The following is a 17200-nucleotide window of genomic DNA, read 5'->3' as shown; positions in this document are numbered from 1 at the left end:
GGGAATGCCATTTATATAAATCCAGGATTATCCGAGTGGGGAAAAAAACGAATAATGCAACAGTGCCAAATTCGACTGTTTGCCTGCCGATTAACGCAAGCGGTCGAATATAAACTTAGGCCTGACAAAGGAGAGAATACAGCTAAAAGGCACACAGATAAGCGCCGACTTCCGAAATAGGGGAAAGAAGTATCCAAAGATCGTATGTGTTGGTTGAAATTTCATCGACGAAAGAGGATATCGGAGTGTGCAACTAGAAGAGTTTCGATTTGCCCAAAGTGAATAGTACCAAACAGTAGGGCGAAGACAAATTGGATCTTTGATCTGAACCCAAGCGGGACTTTTCCTAGATCTGTTCTAAGTTCATTTTCCAAGTTTTGTTCGGATGGCTACATATTCAAAAAAAAGAAAGAGAAGTGCCGGGGTGAAGAAAAGAAGCAGAAATGGATGTCACGCCTGCAAGAAAGCAAAGATAAAGTGCGACGAGACCCGGCCGGTTTGTATGAACTGCCAGAAATTCAAGAGAAAGTGCGATTACTCGATTGTTTTGACATGGGGAGGAAGGCCGTACAAAAAACCAAAGAAAGAGAAACTGAACATGATAGCATCAATATCACGTGAGCAACTGCAGGAGCCGGTGAAGAAGATTGCCCTTCCGTTTCAGTCTGTTCAGGAAAGCCTAGTGAAGCCGAACGGTGAGAAGGAACCGGAAACTGGAGTGAAAAGGCTGAAAAATGGCACATCGGCCATGTGTGGCATTATTGGGCAGAATAAACGCAAAAAACCACCTGTTAAAAACATTCTTGTGGCGGGGAAGAAGGTTAGGGTGAAGCTGGAGCCGGAGAGTACCGAAGAAATACGGGAATCAAGGGGGGATGCCGTCAACAATGTGGAGTCGGTCGCCATGTCCGGAGGCGCGTCGATCGCCGCGTCGACCCGAAGCGAGTCGGACCACATCGTGAGTCCGTCGGGAAACCTCGAGTATCTACTTCGGATGGCATCTGGTGGGGATGTGAGGACACAAAATCCGGCTGCGGAGGAGTGTAGGGATGCTGACAGCCCGATATTGGGCGGGTTTCGATCATTAGATGAGTCTTTTGGTGATGTGCCACTTGAAGATTATCGGGATCAGCAATTGGACACGCAGCAATCGAGCATTGGGAATTTTGGGGAGGGCATCAAGTCGGTTTCGGATGCTCTCGGCAGCATAATAGGCGGGGATGTGGTGCAGACGAATCCATGGGCCTTTTTAGAGGATTTGGGTGAATTCCAGGCTGAGAATATGAATGATGGGAAAGACGAGTTTGAAGGTATTGACAAGTGGAAAAGGACATCTTGCAGGGAAAAACCCGGGGCGAGTGACCGTGCAAAAAGCCCCGGGAAGGCAGCTGCGTATTCAGGAGATGGAGCAGAAGAAAGAATTGCGGCAGAAAAGAGGAAAGATGAAAAAGCCGACAAACAAATAGAAAAAGCGTCTGTTGAACCGGCAGAAATCTCATCGGAAGCACATCAGGATGTGTTTGCATTGCACCGAGCGGAGATGAACGATTTTACAGACGATTTGGAGAACATATGGAGGCGGAGAACGTACGGGAAGACGAAAATTCACTTTTCGGACCCGCTGGAGAGGTTGACGGGCCAGAGAAGGAAGATTTTTCTAGTGGACGAACTAGAGAGTGAGGCTCCGGTCCAAAGTTCGATCCCCAGAGGTATCATGCCTCTCCCGGACATTCTTCTGAACGTCCCCTACTACTATGAGTCGTTCAACTTCTTCCTTCAGTCGACTTCGCTTCTTTTGACGCCGGCCGACCCGTCGATCTACGCAAGCAACCCGTTTAAAACGGTTCTTCCGGCCTTGGCAATGCAGAATGAGGGATTGATGGCGATCATGATTGCATATGGAATTGCACACAGAACAACACTCTTGCACCAACACACCCCTTACAACATTGAGGAGTCCTTGATGAGTCGTGCGTTGCGGGATTTGTTGGCGTTGCTAGATAATGCACATACCTCGACAAGCGATCTTACTTTAACGTTGGTGATCTTCCTCAGCTCATTTATGGTATTTGCATTTTCCGGAGACAAATGGCGGGTCCATATCAAGGGGGCACGCCAGATAATCTTGATGCGTGGGTACAATCAGCCGTTCCGGAAGCTGATTTGTGACTTTCCGAGGTCCGATTCCCCGACTACTGCCAACATGAGCTCCGAAATCAAGAAATCCAAGCTCTTGTACTTCCTCATTCGCTGGTTCGCATACATCGACATTTTCTCAAGTCTCTCATCACCCCTTGAGCCCGCTGAAGCAGAAATTGACAAGTTTATGAACCGGATTGAGGTTGCATCGCAGGGATTTTCGCCCGCTTGGACCGAATCGTCGCTTGAAGAGACGATAGACGACGAAAAAACGGCAACCGACAAACACAACCAGCAACAAATCGACTATGACGTGGATAACGACGGGACGTTCTTCAAAGATGAGTCGCACAAGAGCATTGACTACATGCTTGGGTTCAACGTGAAGTTTCTCCCGCTTTTCTCCAAGTTGTGCAAGCTCATCGAGAAGATCAACTTCAGCCGACGCGTCGATCGACGCCGCAGGGAGCTTGGCCTACCCGTGTCACCCGTGTTCAAGATCTGCCCCGCAATTATAGAAAAATCGTTACAGATTGAAACCCAGTTCCGAAAATTGGGCATCATGGAGTTCGACACCGACAAAACGGCAAAGAAGGACTCATTCAACAGTATCGTGGCATCCAACCACTGCTTCCTACTGATGGGCATGCTTCAATTATACCGCCGGGTACTTCAAATTCCTCGCAAATCGACTCTCGTTCAGCACATGTCCGATTCAATTGTTAATGTCCTCGACAATTTTGTTGATACTGCAAAGCCTAGCTCGCTTTGCCTCATCTTGCCTATATTTGTGGGTGGTTGCGAGTGCGAAAGTGAGCCAGAAAAAGCCTTATACAAGACCAAAATGCGAGATCTGGTTGCGCAAGGCTCACCTTCTGCAACCCAGGCAACTGAAATCATGGAAAAGTGCTGGAAAACAGGGAGGGACTGGTATGAAATAATGCATACCGAGAACCGGCATGTTGTTTTTCTGTGAGGGCCTCAAGTGCTTTCTTTTACTAAATAAGTAGGTCTTTACGAATTTACTATATCTTTGATTAGGGTGTTGGCTTAGCTTGTATGTTTGTCATCTAAGATGTATGGTCATGAGAGTGTAAATGGTGTGAGAGAGTGTGAAAATGGTGTGAAAATGTGAAAGTAGTGTGAAAGGAGATGATGTAATATAGAGTAATGCGAAAGAAAAGGGCCATGAAGGTATACATATAATTTATCAACCCTGATAAAACGGCTTGAAATCGGCCTAACTTCATAAACTACTTCCAAACTGACACCTCACTTTAACACAACAAAAATGTTGCCGAATATCCGTCACATTGATCGGCACTCCTCCTCTAATTACATTCACTCAAAGCATACAAATACATATCGTCTTCAATTCTTCCAGCTAAATCCGGATAACTCTTTTCAAACTTTCTTAAGTTTTTATTTTTATCTAAACCGTTCATACTTTACTTATTCTTTAGAAATATTGAACACAACATAAATAACCATTATGGTTAGTAACACCTCAATTCTGCGAGATCTTCGGTGTCATCTTCACCATTAATCATCGGTTCACATTGGGAACGCGATATATCTCAGAAAATATGATTCTCAGAATATTCGCTTCTACTAGATTTATCATCTAGATACATCCTAAATCATCCAAACGCTTTCTGAATCATCCAAATACTTCCTAAATCCAAACACTTCCTAAAACATACTTATTCGTCTATGTACAGCATCTTTCTTCTGATATTCGGCCGGCTTTGCGTCCTTTTCAAAAATTCAAGTCTTGCAACCAACTCCTGGTTTTTCTTGAGGTCTGCTTTGATCTGGAGAAGCTCCTTGTGTCTCCGAAGCCGTTTTTCAGGATCAAATCTAGTAAAAAGAGCAGTTGCATATTTGTCCTGAGGCCCCTTTTGAAACTTGAGAATGTAATCATGGAATTTCCAAAGTGAAGTCCGATGGCAAACGCTCAAAACGGTAATGCCAAAGGACTTGGTAGCGATTCGGTAGCACTCTTTTTCTAAATCAGGCGAAATTGCTGATGTGCATTCGTCCAAAACGGCAAATTTAGGCTGGTGGTAGTACAATCTGGCCATGGCTAATCTTTGCTGCTCGCCAGTTGAAAGAATATCGGGCCATTTTGCCACAATGTCGAGCCCAGAAGGTGGGAAGTGCGAATTTCCACCTCTCAGTCTCGAATTCTCATCCTGTAAAAAGCTGCTTCTAGAGTTTTTTGATCCCGCAAGCTCCCCAAACTGGAATCCATCGGCCTCATCCTCATCGTCAGAGCTCAAACTGTCTGAATTGGCCAAAAGATGTTCTAAATGAATCAACTTGAGCAACTTCATAAGATAAAGGTCGTCTTTCACCACCGTATTGCCCCTTTTTCTTGCAAATTCAACATTTTCCCGATACTCGGCCATTGAATCAGGATATAGAATCTGCTCACGAAGTGTCCCATACGTAAAATAACTGCTTTGCGGAAGATAGAACACCTGCTTGCGGGATGAAGGCACAATCACGTGACCTGGACTCCGCACTTCCCACAATCCTCCCAAAATGCGAAATAACGACGACTTTCCGCACCCGTTTGGTCCAATCACCAGAAGACTCTGACCCGGTTTAATGGAGAATGTGAGATCTTTCACAAGAATATTTCCTGTTGGCGTTATAACAGGAACATGGTCAAAGGTGATTTCTTCTCCATACGACACATTTGGTCCCTCAATCAAATGATCGCCATCTAGATCGCAACTATTCGTAGAAAGCATGCTTATCTCCTTTAAGGAGGCATCAAATCCGTAGAGTGAGGTACAGTACTCGATGATGTTCTGTACTGCCTTTTTGGAGTAAATTAAACGGCCCAACGAGTCCGAGGCAGACAATAAGAGCCGTTTATTTGCAAAAAAGTCGGCCGCCAGCCGGGAAACGACTCTCTCATCCACAACAAACCCTGAAAAGTATGCAGTTGAAAATATTGGCGCCGCACACATCATCAACCCAAATGCTCCAAGTCCATATTTGAAAATAAAACCCATTGCAAAGTTGTAAATGGCCATTTTCCGAAGCTCCAACCTCTGAAATCTCTCCAATTCGAAGTATGACGTGTCAAGCAGGTCCAACTCTCTCCGATGGCCCCTTGCAAGTGCTATTTCCTCTTTGTGGTTGATGAGCTGAGTGTGGTATGTGTGAAATTTGTTCTCGAGAGCATTATGGACAGATGTCAACTTGGCAAAGTTTGGAGTGAACACCTTTAAAACTAACGTTGACACACTTGCAATCAACCCAAGCAGGAGGGAGCTCTCTGTTGCATACTCGCTGACTTTACTGAATCTGTTTGCAGTAAGCAGAATGTCCAAAATCGGATCAATAAGCTGAACCGGGAGCTTCGAAACAGTATCTGCGAGTTGGTCAATCGTTACAGTGACCATTTGGTTAGGACTGGAGACTTTGTTCGGTCTGCTGGCAGAGATTTTGTCCTTTGACCCGGCACTCATCTTGTTCGTCAACTGATAAATGCTGCTATTTCCAGAATTTGGAAGATAGTTGTCCATAATGGTGTTTGTTGCCCCAGTACGGAACGATTGTGCCAACATACCCTGGACTTTCCTAATGAGGGAGTTTGTTAATGAAGCTGGAATGCCGATGAGAAACCATATCACCAAACACTTGAAGAATTGCTTAAATTTCTTCCCCACAATCAACGACACAAGTTTTCCATCCAAGGAGGCTATATTCAAAGTGATTGCAGCTTTTACACCGAGTAAGCCCAGCTGCCATGTTAGATATTGTGCTATTCGAAGTGCAGATTTCCTGTCTTTGGTGAGAACTTGCTTGAAAAAGCTAATTGTGGGAGAACGACTCCAGAAAGAACGAATTCTTTTAAGTGTTAAATGGCTTGGTCTTTTTGAATGTGCATTCTTGGTATTAGATGATCCTTTTCTCTTGTTTGACGGCACAGATGACCCAGCATTAAAAATTGAGTAAAGTATGAGAATGTATGCTGTTCGTGTCAATAGCTTGCGATGCTTTATGTAAAAGGCAAGAATTTTCCTAACCGGTATTTTGCTCCTTTGTTGGGGAAAAGTGAAAATCTGGGCAAGCTCAGACATCTTTTATAATGGAAAGGGATTGCGAATTTATCATAGAGTAGAGAATATATGAGAATAAGAGAAAACAAGAATCATAAAAGGAGCTGCCAAACCGAGGGATATATATATTCTATATATGAATACCATTTCCCCCTTATTCTTCAATTTTTATATGCCAAAAAGGGAGAGAAGCATGTAACGGCCAACTTCTGCATGATACGCAAACTTGCGGGATAACGCACCGGGAAGTCCTTTTTCTCAAGTGGGGTACGGACAAATAGGAACTCCGCGACCATGCCGATCGTAGGATGGACTTTTTTTCATCAGGTTAAATAATATTTTTTGCCCCGAAGATATTATTGCGGGGAGAGATCCTGTTTGACGTGTTACAGAACGCTTGCCGAATAGTGCATGCTCCAGAGCAACCGAGAAACTGGACTTTGAAAAGAGTAGAATCCAAGCAGTATGTACATGTTAGAAGATGACTTTATACATTAAGAACACACATCATCTTCCACATGAACCGGCCGTATATTGGCATAAAGCACAACATGGAATGAAATTTGATTTAATTTATTATCTGCAATGCATGTATTGTTGTGATGATTGGCAAAAATCTAGGAAACTCACAAAAAGTAACATCAAGTAAGATTACATCAAAACAGATTTCTCCTTCTTTCCGCCATTAGCAGAGTTGGCGGCAAGCATTCTTCTAGGAGGGTATATCTTGAAAAATAACGAGTGGTGTTAGTATGCAGAAGCTTAATTGTACGTAAAAATTCACCTTAGTTTGCAAAAACCTACCCTTGCACCTATCCAGTGGCGCTTGTATGCGAATTCATGAGCAAATATCTCACCAAATCCAAGCATCACTCCATTGATAAACGGAAGAACGAGATTCACACCGCATTTTGCCAAAAAGCTGAAAAATGTGCTAACATGTATTGTATCGAATAATTCAGTTGACTCGTCTGATTCTGCACTGATACTCACACTCTCCTCATCCAAAGCATCAGCATCACTGCTGGAAGCTTCGAGAATGTTAGCAGCTGCAGAATCCTGGATGATATCTCCTGATTTTGGCGATAATGCATCCGAAGCCGAATTAAGAGCTTCTTCAAAAGAACTTTGTGCGGCTTCCATTGGTAAAAATATAAGGGCACAAAATAGGATACAACAAGTGCTGAGTCCAAGGTGAAGCTCTAAATACGGTGGCAGATATATGCTAGAAAAAACGGATCAAGAAAATTGAAAAGCTTGTTGGTTTAGCCACATCAACACATAAAGCTACAGTTGGCATCTTGCAAATTTTAGATCGACCCAAATCGAGACTGACGATCTGAGAGATGAATAAAAAGATGATCAAGCACATCTGTACACCATAATATGAAAACCTTTTTCTTGTCTTTCTCTGCGTTGACTTTGATGCCATAGTTTTGTCATTTTATTTTTCAAAATTTTTTGGCCCTTCCCCCACCTTGAAGCCGCGAGTGACTCTTAACAATTCAATTTCCAAAAATTTATTGTGACAGAGATGTCATCAAAATTATGAGTAACGTCTTTAATTGATGTGAGGCGAAAGCTGTAATTTTTCAGTTTAGTGCATTTGACTTACGATTTAAATCTTGCAGATAGGGGCTAAGTATAGCAAAGGCGGGCATTGGCTATTACGGATAGTATTAGAAAAGTAACTAGCGTGATAGAATACAGATAGATTGTCTTTTGATATTGGAAAGCGATACTGTTGGTGTCTATTATAGAGCATAAGTATAGTTGTACTGCGGTATCGATCTAGGAAGGTAGTACAAAGAGGATATATACAGAAAAGTGGATATTGAAGAGATTGAAGAAAGTGATATTGTACAGAGAAGTGGATATTGAAGGAGATATCCTACAAAAGAGAAGATATCCTACAAAAGAGAAGATATCCTAAATCGGCAAACACTATAGTGCTATAGAGAATTAGTGAGTGAAAGCAGTCAGTGAAAAGTAAGTGAAAATAGTCAGTTATCAGAGTATTAGTTATCAGTTATCAGAGTATTAGTTATCAGTTATCAGAGTATTAGAGTATCAGTTATCAGAGTATCAGTTATCAGAGTACCAGTTAGCAGCTCATTGGTGATTTTCTAGACTACATAAGCAGAGTCGAAAAAGAACATTGACAGAACACTAATTTCTCCAAGATCGAATTCAGATACAATCACCCAGAGGAAAACCGGAGGGCACAGGAAAAAAAAAAAAAAAAATGTCCCTCGATGACAACCTCCTCTACCAGGAAACATCAGACAGCCACCACATAGACGAGGCGTACACAGCCTTGCTGACGGAGGACGAAAATATGAATGATGGCAACGATAGCGACGAGGCCTCGGTGGTCGGCCGGGCACTCACGGCGATCGTCGATATAGGCTCAAACGGGATTCGGTTTTCGATTTCCTCCAAGGCCCCGCACCACGCGCGAATCATGCCCTGCGTGTTCAAAGACCGGCTCGGCATCTCCTTGTTTGACGTGCAGCTGCCGGACGGCACCCGGTCTTCCGCGAGAAAGCCGATCCCGGACACCGCGGTTCACGAAATTATTCAGGCCATGAAAAGATTCAGGTGGATATGCGAGGATTTCGGAGTTCCCCGAGTGGCGTCAAGGTTGTTGCCACCGAGGCTGTGCGCGAGGCGCCCAACTCGCAGCAGTTTCGTGATTCCATATTTGACGCCACGGGGTGGAAGGTTGCGCTGTTGAGCCGCGAGGAGGAGGGCCGCACTGCGGCATACGGTGTTGCGTCTTCCTTCCACGACATTTCCGGCCTCTTTATGGATATGGGCGGCGGCGGCGTGCAGCTCAGCTGGATCCGCGCCAAGGACGGCGCCGTCAAGATTAGCGACCGGCCGGTGTCCTTGCCGTACGGCGCCGCGGCGCTCACCCGGCGCATGAAATACGATGGCGCACCCGTCACTGCGCTATACGGAGAGATTAAGGCCGCATTTGCCGCAGCTTTGGAGCAGCTACATATGCCGCCAGTGCTGCTGGACGAGGCGCAAACCAATGGCGGCTTCCGCATGTTTGTGTGCGGCGGCGGCTTCCGCGGCCTTGGCCATCTTCTGCTTGCGTGCGAGCCCGAATACCCGATTCAGACCATAATTAACGGTTATTCCACGACCTGCGAGAGCGTCGAGCGCATGGCCAGTTTCCTCATGTTGAAGCGCAGTGTTCCTGACATTGCGAAGGGCTACAAATACGGGCGGCAGTCCTTTGGCTGCTTCAGCGGCGCCAGCGCATCGAGCAGCACGATTTTCCGCGTGTCGCAGCGCAGGGAACAGCAGCTACCCGCAGTGGGACTCATGCTATGCGCGGCGCTGGAATCGTTGCCGCGCATCAAGACTTTCCACTTCAGCGAGGGCGGAGTCCGAGAGGGCGTACTGTACTCAATGATCCCGGATGAGATCAAGCTGGAAGATCCGCTTCTAACCGCAACGCGGCCGTATGCGCCGCTCCTTGCACAGAAGTACTGGGAGCTCTTGCGCACGGGGCTCCCATCGGCACCCGCAATAGTGCCCAACGAAGTGTCCCTGCGCGTGGCGCCGGCGCTCTGTAATATCGCCTTTGTGCATTGCTCCTACCCGAAGGAACTCCAGCCCACCGCCGCATTGCATGTTGCCACAACGGGAATTATTGCGGGCTCCCACGGGCTCTCGCACAAGATCCGCGCACTAATCGGCATGGCCGGGTGTGAGCGCTGGGGTGGCGACATCCCCGCGAGCGAGCAGAATTTCTACTCGCGGCTGGAAAAATTGGTGATGGAGGCGGACCCCGAAAACGGGGAGAGCCTTATTTACTGGACTAAGTACTGCGGCAAGATGATGCACGTCATCTGCGGAATTCATCCCGGCGGCAACATCCGGCCAGGCTCGCTGTTATTCCGGCTGCAGGCCATCGGCAGCGTCAATGACGCACATGATTCCGAAAGCGGCAACCTGCTTGCTGCATCCCCGCCCTCCGACCCTGCAAAGGTCAAGTATGCATTGTATGTGATTCTTCCCGGTGACGACATCAAGTACAGTTACAGTGTGCGGAGCCGGATTTTGAACTTGCAGAAAAAGATCAAGAAGTTGAACAAGCGCTACCATTGCCCTGGCAAGGTCAAGGTTTTTGTTAAGTATGGGCCCGAGTAGATTAAAGGTGTTTTAGGTATGATTAGGTAACAAGTTATGTTTTAGCTGAATGTGTGATGTGTATATTAGATGATAGTTTGTACACATTGAGTGTAAAAGTATATTCTACATCCCGAGGTATATTGTATGTGTCTTAGTTGTATATCCCAGAGTATATCTTAACTGTCTTAAATGTGTATATCTTATCTGTTTTGAAAGTATGTTGAAAGTATATCTTATGTGTCCTAAAAGCATATTCAAAGTATATCTTATCTGTCTTAATCCCGTACCCTACTTACCTGCTATTCCCAAACTCCACACTCCATATCTACCTCCCTACACCAATATAGTCGATGAATAAATAATCACACTGTATGTATGTGCGTTGTATATACGTTAGTTAATCAATAAATAAATGACGCCACCGCATCCCTCTTAAGCCTTTCCTATACCTCTACCCTCACCAAGATCGTTAATAGTCTCGGAAAGTGGCCTTCTGTACATAACTTCCCAAAAGCCCTGTTTTTTGTATGTTCCATTCTCAAAGTCGCGATCCAAGTCCTTGTTGGACTCCTGGTCATGGTTCAAACCATGCGAGCGCGTGTATGAAAGATTTGTGTTGTAGGTTCCGACAAACTCACCTGCCCACTTGAATAAACCAACAAATCCTGCCATTCCAAGTGCTAATCCCACTTTGTTGACAGTTGGCATGCTTCTTTTGAAGATGGTGGCCACCAGAACGGCTGTGGCAGTCGAGATCATCTCGTTCTTTGTGGTTTTGCGGCCGTTGTTCAAGTTGTAAAACGAATCTGACAGAAAACAGTATGTTCCCAAAGCTAACGGAATTGACACAAAGTGCCTCTTGCTAAGCTCAAATAAAGCAAGATATCTGGCCTGGCCGGGCCTCGAGGCTCCTTTTCTGTGCTGGAGCAATCTCCTCACGTGCATTCCACCAAGAAAGACACCTGACCAAAATGTTATTTTACTTGCTTCTCCTAATGTATTCACAGGAGTGAATGATGATGCTGTTTTCTTTTCCACATCGTAATCCTGAATCATCCGTGGGCTGGGTAGCACCACCTTTGATTTTTGCTTGTCCGACATGCCTTGTTCTATGCGTGATGCTCAATTGTTTACCCTATGAGTTGCTTCTCTAGAAAAAGTAGACTCCCAATTCCAATACTTCCTTTTTCAGCAAAAAAAATTTGTCCTGCTGCAAACTGCGGTCTTGGTGCGGTGCAATCAGATGACTGTGTTGCGATATTGGATTTTTATAGAGATACACCGGGATTAATTGCAAATTCCGATCGGTGAAGTAAAGTGGTTTAATTGGAGCCCTCAGCTTTTAAATGGTCTCCTATTCCTATTTTCTATTTTTTATTTTTTTTTGATTTCGTTCTTGCAATTATGCTTTATTCTATTGCACCTATTTTCTGTGGGTGAATTCGAGAGCACGAAAAAATTCAAAATGCTATCAGTGCAAATATCCGCGCTTTGGAGCAAGAAGCGACGTTCGCACACATCTGTACCCCAAATGTTTCAGCCGGCAGCCACTCCTTGGAAAAGCAGTAAGTGATACACAGCAGCAGAGTTGAAGACAGGTATAAGTATTGCTGAGTGAGAATATAAGAAAGCCAGCCAGATATTGTGCTATTTGTGCTGTTTGTGCTGTTTGTGCTATTTGTGCTGTTTGTGATGTTTGTGCTATTTGTACCATTTAGTTGATTTGGGCAACTCAAAGCATGCTTTCAGTAATTTGAGAGTAGCTCACGTAATCAAGGCAAAGCAGCTAGCACAATTTTGAGATTCAGCATATTGGAAAAAATTAAAAGTAATAAATATGGGTTCTAAAATAATTTTTCACCCGATTTGTCTCCTTCCTCAATTTTTTCTTCATTTCTCCATTTCTCCATTTTTCCTCCCCTTCATAAAATTTTTTCACGCAGTCTTGACCACCTTTTCACGTTTAGAGGACAAATATACACCGACCAAACAGCAAACAATCACCAAATGTCGCTCCCAGCAGTTCCAGCAGACTTCAAAGAAGACTTCAAGGCCGCATCGAAGTTCTCCGAACCTCTCGAGGCCAAAGTTGAGCCAGTTGGCCAATATTTCTTGGCACATGCAACAAGAATTCTTCAAGACCGTACTTGGAGTGAGTACGAGCAGATTAAGGAGAAGAAAGCCCGGGAAGAGGCTTCAAAGCAGAAGAAAGATGATGGTGATGAGTTCGAGGATGTGACAGACCCAGAGTTGTTGGAGCACGACCCAAGAGACTGGAAAAAGTGTGACTTGTACGCAGTTTTGGGATTGAACAAGTTCAGAAGCAGAGCAACACGTGATCAGATCGACAGAGCATACCGGAAGCAGGTTCTCCAGTTCCACCCTGACAAGCAAGGTGAGAAGGGCGGTTTCCAGGATGGTTTCTTCAAGATTATCCAGAAGGCATACGAGGTTTTGACAGATGCAACCAAAAGAAGACAGTTTGACTCTGTTGATAAGGCTGCAGAGGTGCCTGCACCATCGAAAAAGAGCAAGTACGACTTTTTCGAGGCCTGGGGACCCGTGTTTGAGGCTGAGGGTCGGTTCTCGGTGAGGCAGCCGGTGCCAAAACTTGGAAATACCGAATCTTCCAAGCAGGATGTCGAAGAATTCTACAAGTTCTGGAACAATTTCGATTCCTGGAGGTCGTTTGAGTTCTTGGATGAGGATGTTCCCGACGATACCTCCAACAGAGACCACAAGCGGTACATCGAGAAGAAGAATCATAGTGCCAGAAGAAAGAGAAAGACCGATGACAACAAGAGATTGGATGCTTTGGTTAAAAGAGCACACAGTGAAGATCCCCGGATCAAGAAGTTCAAGCAGCTTGAAAAGGAGGAGAAGGCACGTAAGAAATGGGAGAGAGAGGCTGGTGCTAGGCAGGCTGCTGCTGAGGCAAAGGAAAAAGCCGAAAAGGAGGCTGCCGAGAAAGCAAAGAAGGAAGCAGAGCAAAAGCAGAAAAGAGAGAAGAACAAAAAGTCCAAGGAGGCCAAGAAGAGCGCCAAAAAGAAGAGTAAAAGAACCATCAGAGCCGCTGTTAAGGACACAAAGTACTTTGGTGATGAGGCCAATGCTTCCGTCATCGATTCTGATGTCGAAACTCTTCTTTCCTCTCTTGAATTCGAACCCCTGGTGGAGCTTGGCGATAATGTCAAGGCTGCAGGTGATGATGCTGAAAAGATCAAGAGTCTTCTGCTTGCTGCTGCCAAGGCCACCGGAAAGTCTTACGACTACTTCAAATAGATGTTGTTTGTGCTGTAGAGGCATTTAGTGGAGTATGCGCTGGATTATTTAGTGAATCTCGTGGTAAAATCTCAATGCTACAGTGCTGATTCAATTTGTTTCAATGCCTCTGTGTATTTTGACATTTGTTGATGCTAAATGTGTATTCGTGTATTTAATTATATGTACACCATTCACGCACCTTTATATGTAGCTTGCAGTATTTGCTGCCACCTTTCAGAGTTTACTTTATAGTGATACTGTGTGGTTTCCCGAATACTTCTGTTTCGTTTATACTACTTCTTTCCCTTTTCATTTCTCCTTTTTACTTCTCCCTTCTCTTTTCACTTCTCCCTTCTCTTTTCACTTCTCCCTTCTCTTTTCACTTCTCCCTTCTCTTTTCACTTCTCCCTTCCCTTTTTGCTTCTCCTTTTGATCTAATGTAGTGCTGTCATTAATTATTCCTCACAAGTCAAGTGCTTAAATGTTTCTTCAACTGTCTGGTCAAAGAAGTTTGCTAGATGTCTAACTCAAGGCCACCTCAACTTTCGACCATAAACCAACATAATGCACTCATCCACATTCTACAAAGTACTCGTTTACCTGTATGCATCGAATCGTAACCTCTGCTATTTACAAGAATTCCCTCAGCTCACTATATCTTCCAATATGCCACAAGCTTATTCCAGAAGCCTTTCCTCTCATTGCCAGATTTATTATCCTCAACCACCCGTTTCTGCTCGTTTAAAAGTCCCTGTATCTTCTCCTCGTATATGCGTGTCTGCTCTTCCTTGTGGATCACGTTTTCTTCGCCTTCCAAAGAATACCACGCGTACTCTAATCCCATAAATATAGATACTGCAAGAAGAAAGCATGCACTAATTGGTCTTTTAAAGTCACTTAACTGTGGCTTTTCCGCCTCCAGTTGCTTTTTCTTCAGTCTCTGAAGCTCTGCAGCATGCAATTTCCCCTGCTTCTCAAGTCGTTTCCGTATAGATGCTATTCTTTGCTCTATCAGCTCTCTATTCTTACTGGAGCCTAAGGGATTCTTTGGTTGGTAATATTTCGAACCTGTAAGTTCTATTTCCTCCTTCTGCTTCGCCGTGTACTTTTTCGCAAGCTCTTCCTGCTTTCTTTTAGCATCCTCCACTTTCATTAGTTGCTCTTTTGTGAGCTTTTTCATGCTTATGATCTCTGGAAACTTGATATTTGTAGGTGGTGGAGTAACTGGTCCATCAAATGCTTCATTTGCTGTATTGCCCTCTTTTTTCTGCCTGCATATGGTCACAGTGCTAAACGCCACACATTGTGAGCTTGATGCCCAAGATCTAAAACCTGCAATTGCTGTTTTTCCGTGCATTGTATTTCTTGTCATTGCATATTTGAAATTTTCCAGCCTGGTACTATATCCCAACTTCCGTACCAGCACATTCCGGTATGGTGTTGTCTTAATCATTGTTCAGGACCCGGTGCGTTCTAAATTACGTTCTTTGTGGTTGAAAAGGAAAGAGATAAAAATACATACTTGGATTATATGTTATGCATTGGAAGCTTGCGTATATCTGCATGTATCTAGCGATTTGACATCGATTTCGAAGATGTTCGAGTCGGCATTTTTTTTTTTTGGTACTTCAATTTCATCATTTTCGGGTTGAAAATCGCACACGCATTAACCGGCATGGTTTCCCCACACGGCTTCCTGCCCTCCTCCTAGATGTTCCATAGGTAAATATATATTATTATTACATACATATTCTTGCTATATATGCATGTGACAACTCACACCAACCCACATTCTCTCTTCGTCTCTACACACTAAAAACAAGAAGAATCAAAAAAAGACAAAGACGTGGTAGAAACTAAAAGAGAGATAAAGTACTTAAAACAGCATACAGCAAGAAACGTAAATGAAAAAAAAGGAATCCATCAGTGATCCTCCAATTACCATTCGGAGTCGCCCGTGGCCTTCTGAAAAGCGTAATCCTGGCCATCGATGTTTGCAATTCCATCTTTCAAACTGCATTTCCATCTATTTCTCACTCTTTGAACCCTATCATAAAGACATAGCATGATGTTAGCCTCCGGATTGTCGTTATCTTCATCAGAGTTGATGTCGTCAGACTCCGGATCGTCCAAATCCGAATTAATCTCATCAGAATCAATACCCAAATCCGAACCTAAGTCGGAATCATCTGCTGAATCGTCTGATTGCTCATCGTTAGCCCCATCTGCCTGGCTTGCCGTCCTCAACAAACTCCGTTTTTTGTGCTTTCTAGATTTCCTCCTCTGCTCAGCAAGCTTTCTTCGTAAATTTGTAGGAACATCGTCGATTGTGATTTCAATTTCCGTCGGTAAGCTACCGTCGGTTTGCCCCAAACCCGCAGCTCCACCTCCAGGAAGTATTATATTATGTGTTTCAAGGTTTGCGGTGCCGTTTTCTTCCGGCTTAGATGTTGTATTGCCGTCAATATTCTGTGCTTGTGGTGAAGTTTTCGCTTCTTCTGCCTTTATTGCGTATTCATTTGTATCTGAAGTTCCATTCATGCCTACTGATGGCGCACCTATGCTTGTACTTGTTTCTAGAGCCTGTTCTTGTGCCTCTAACGCTTTTTCTTTCGCTTCTTCCTCCTCTCTTTTCTTATCCCAGCTGAATTTCGCAACGTTCGTCTTTGAAAGTTTCTCCTTCCATATATTCCGCAAGTCCAATAGTGTCTGTTCATCTATTCCGGAGTCCTCAAAGTCCTGTCTGGACTCTTGTATAACATCATCAATGATTCTTTCATACAAATTGGCCTGTATTATTACAAATATTGTTGAAGTTAGTATTTCTGATTGTGAACAAGGTGGTAAAACCCATGTTTTTGCAAACGGCAACCTAACAGCCACACAATATCAACATTTCCAACTTGTCTATGAGTGATGATTTGCATTTTTTCCCCATTCCTATCATTCCCCCTAACGTATTTCATTGCATCATATATATCCTCATTTGGAGCCTCGTATACTTACACATTCTTGGTTCGACATCTCGAAAATTAACTTGTTAGAACTAAGATGACACTCAAAGTAAACACAGCACTAACAAACATAAAAGGGCAACTCGACGCTCGACGATTTAAATATGTTCCCGATCTCGTTAACGATAAGAGATGAATGGAGGAAGAACATCTCAACTTTTTTTTTTGTCTCACAATAATTGTGGGTGAGGATCCCCGGCTCATTTACCCTTTTTTCTGACCTTGCTTTCATCCTTACACCTGAGAGAACAAGAGAGAAAAACGAGGTGGGACATAATTGTTGTCTGCGTCGATCGGCTATTTTTGAATAATTCGATGATAAGTGAAGGTGTGGTGTTTTCTTGCTGAAATCTGCGAGCACGACCAAATGGCAAGGTCGCGTAAAAGAGAGAAGACATGTGATTGGATTTTTTCCGCCTTAAAGTTTCGAGTTTCAGGTTTGTTTGTGTCGGTTAGACCAGAAAGAGAGCACCAAAAAAATAAAAAAGTTCAAAAAAATTCAAAATTGATAATGACAACAAAAAAAAATAATAATCAGATTGATAATAACATTGA

At 44.0% G+C, this 17200-nt stretch overlaps 8 protein-coding genes across 8 annotated transcripts; 3 read left to right on the top strand and 5 right to left on the bottom strand.

The window, feature by feature from the left end:
• Window positions 1–385: 385 nt before the first annotated feature.
• On the top strand, window positions 386–3115 carry BRETT_001839 (uncharacterized protein; the record flags this gene model as incomplete). The annotated part of the gene is made up of 1 exon (XM_041280380.1): window positions 386–3115. One exon carries the CDS (start codon window positions 386–388, stop codon window positions 3113–3115), a length of 2730 nt encoding a protein of 909 aa, XP_041135263.1.
• Window positions 3116–3842: 727 nt separating this feature from the next.
• Window positions 3843–6239, bottom strand: BRETT_001838 (uncharacterized protein; the record flags this gene model as incomplete). Its single annotated transcript, XM_041280379.1, has 1 exon — window positions 3843–6239. One exon carries the CDS (start codon window positions 6237–6239, stop codon window positions 3843–3845), a length of 2397 nt encoding a protein of 798 aa, XP_041135262.1.
• A 630-nt stretch (window positions 6240–6869) lies between these two features.
• BRETT_001837 (uncharacterized protein) lies at window positions 6870–7361 on the bottom strand (the record flags this gene model as incomplete). The annotated part of the gene is made up of 2 exons (XM_041280378.1): window positions 6870–6944; window positions 7023–7361. The coding sequence occupies 2 exons, from the start codon at window positions 7359–7361 to the stop codon at window positions 6870–6872; spliced, it is 414 nt and encodes a 137-aa protein (XP_041135261.1).
• A 1102-nt stretch (window positions 7362–8463) lies between these two features.
• On the top strand, window positions 8464–10385 carry BRETT_001836 (uncharacterized protein; the record flags this gene model as incomplete). Its single annotated transcript, XM_041280377.1, has 2 exons — window positions 8464–8819; window positions 8852–10385. 2 exons carry the CDS (start codon window positions 8464–8466, stop codon window positions 10383–10385), a joined length of 1890 nt encoding a protein of 629 aa, XP_041135260.1.
• A 414-nt stretch (window positions 10386–10799) lies between these two features.
• On the bottom strand, window positions 10800–11468 carry BRETT_001835 (uncharacterized protein; the record flags this gene model as incomplete). Its single annotated transcript, XM_041280376.1, has 1 exon — window positions 10800–11468. One exon carries the CDS (start codon window positions 11466–11468, stop codon window positions 10800–10802), a length of 669 nt encoding a protein of 222 aa, XP_041135259.1.
• Window positions 11469–12374: 906 nt separating this feature from the next.
• Window positions 12375–13649, top strand: BRETT_001834 (uncharacterized protein; the record flags this gene model as incomplete). Its single annotated transcript, XM_041280375.1, has 1 exon — window positions 12375–13649. The coding sequence occupies one exon, from the start codon at window positions 12375–12377 to the stop codon at window positions 13647–13649; it is 1275 nt and encodes a 424-aa protein (XP_041135258.1).
• A 634-nt stretch (window positions 13650–14283) lies between these two features.
• BRETT_001833 (uncharacterized protein) lies at window positions 14284–15084 on the bottom strand (the record flags this gene model as incomplete). Its single annotated transcript, XM_041280374.1, has 1 exon — window positions 14284–15084. The coding sequence occupies one exon, from the start codon at window positions 15082–15084 to the stop codon at window positions 14284–14286; it is 801 nt and encodes a 266-aa protein (XP_041135257.1).
• A 485-nt stretch (window positions 15085–15569) lies between these two features.
• BRETT_001832 (uncharacterized protein) lies at window positions 15570–16655 on the bottom strand (the record flags this gene model as incomplete). The annotated part of the gene is made up of 2 exons (XM_041280373.1): window positions 15570–16421; window positions 16638–16655. 2 exons carry the CDS (start codon window positions 16653–16655, stop codon window positions 15570–15572), a joined length of 870 nt encoding a protein of 289 aa, XP_041135256.1.
• Window positions 16656–17200: the final 545 nt, after the last annotated feature.

This window comes from Brettanomyces bruxellensis, chromosome 4 (assembly GCF_011074885.1).
Source record: "Brettanomyces bruxellensis chromosome 4, complete sequence".
Lineage (NCBI taxonomy): Eukaryota > Fungi > Ascomycota > Pichiomycetes > Pichiales > Pichiaceae > Brettanomyces > Brettanomyces bruxellensis.
This window is presented reverse-complemented; position numbering and strand designations above follow the sequence as displayed.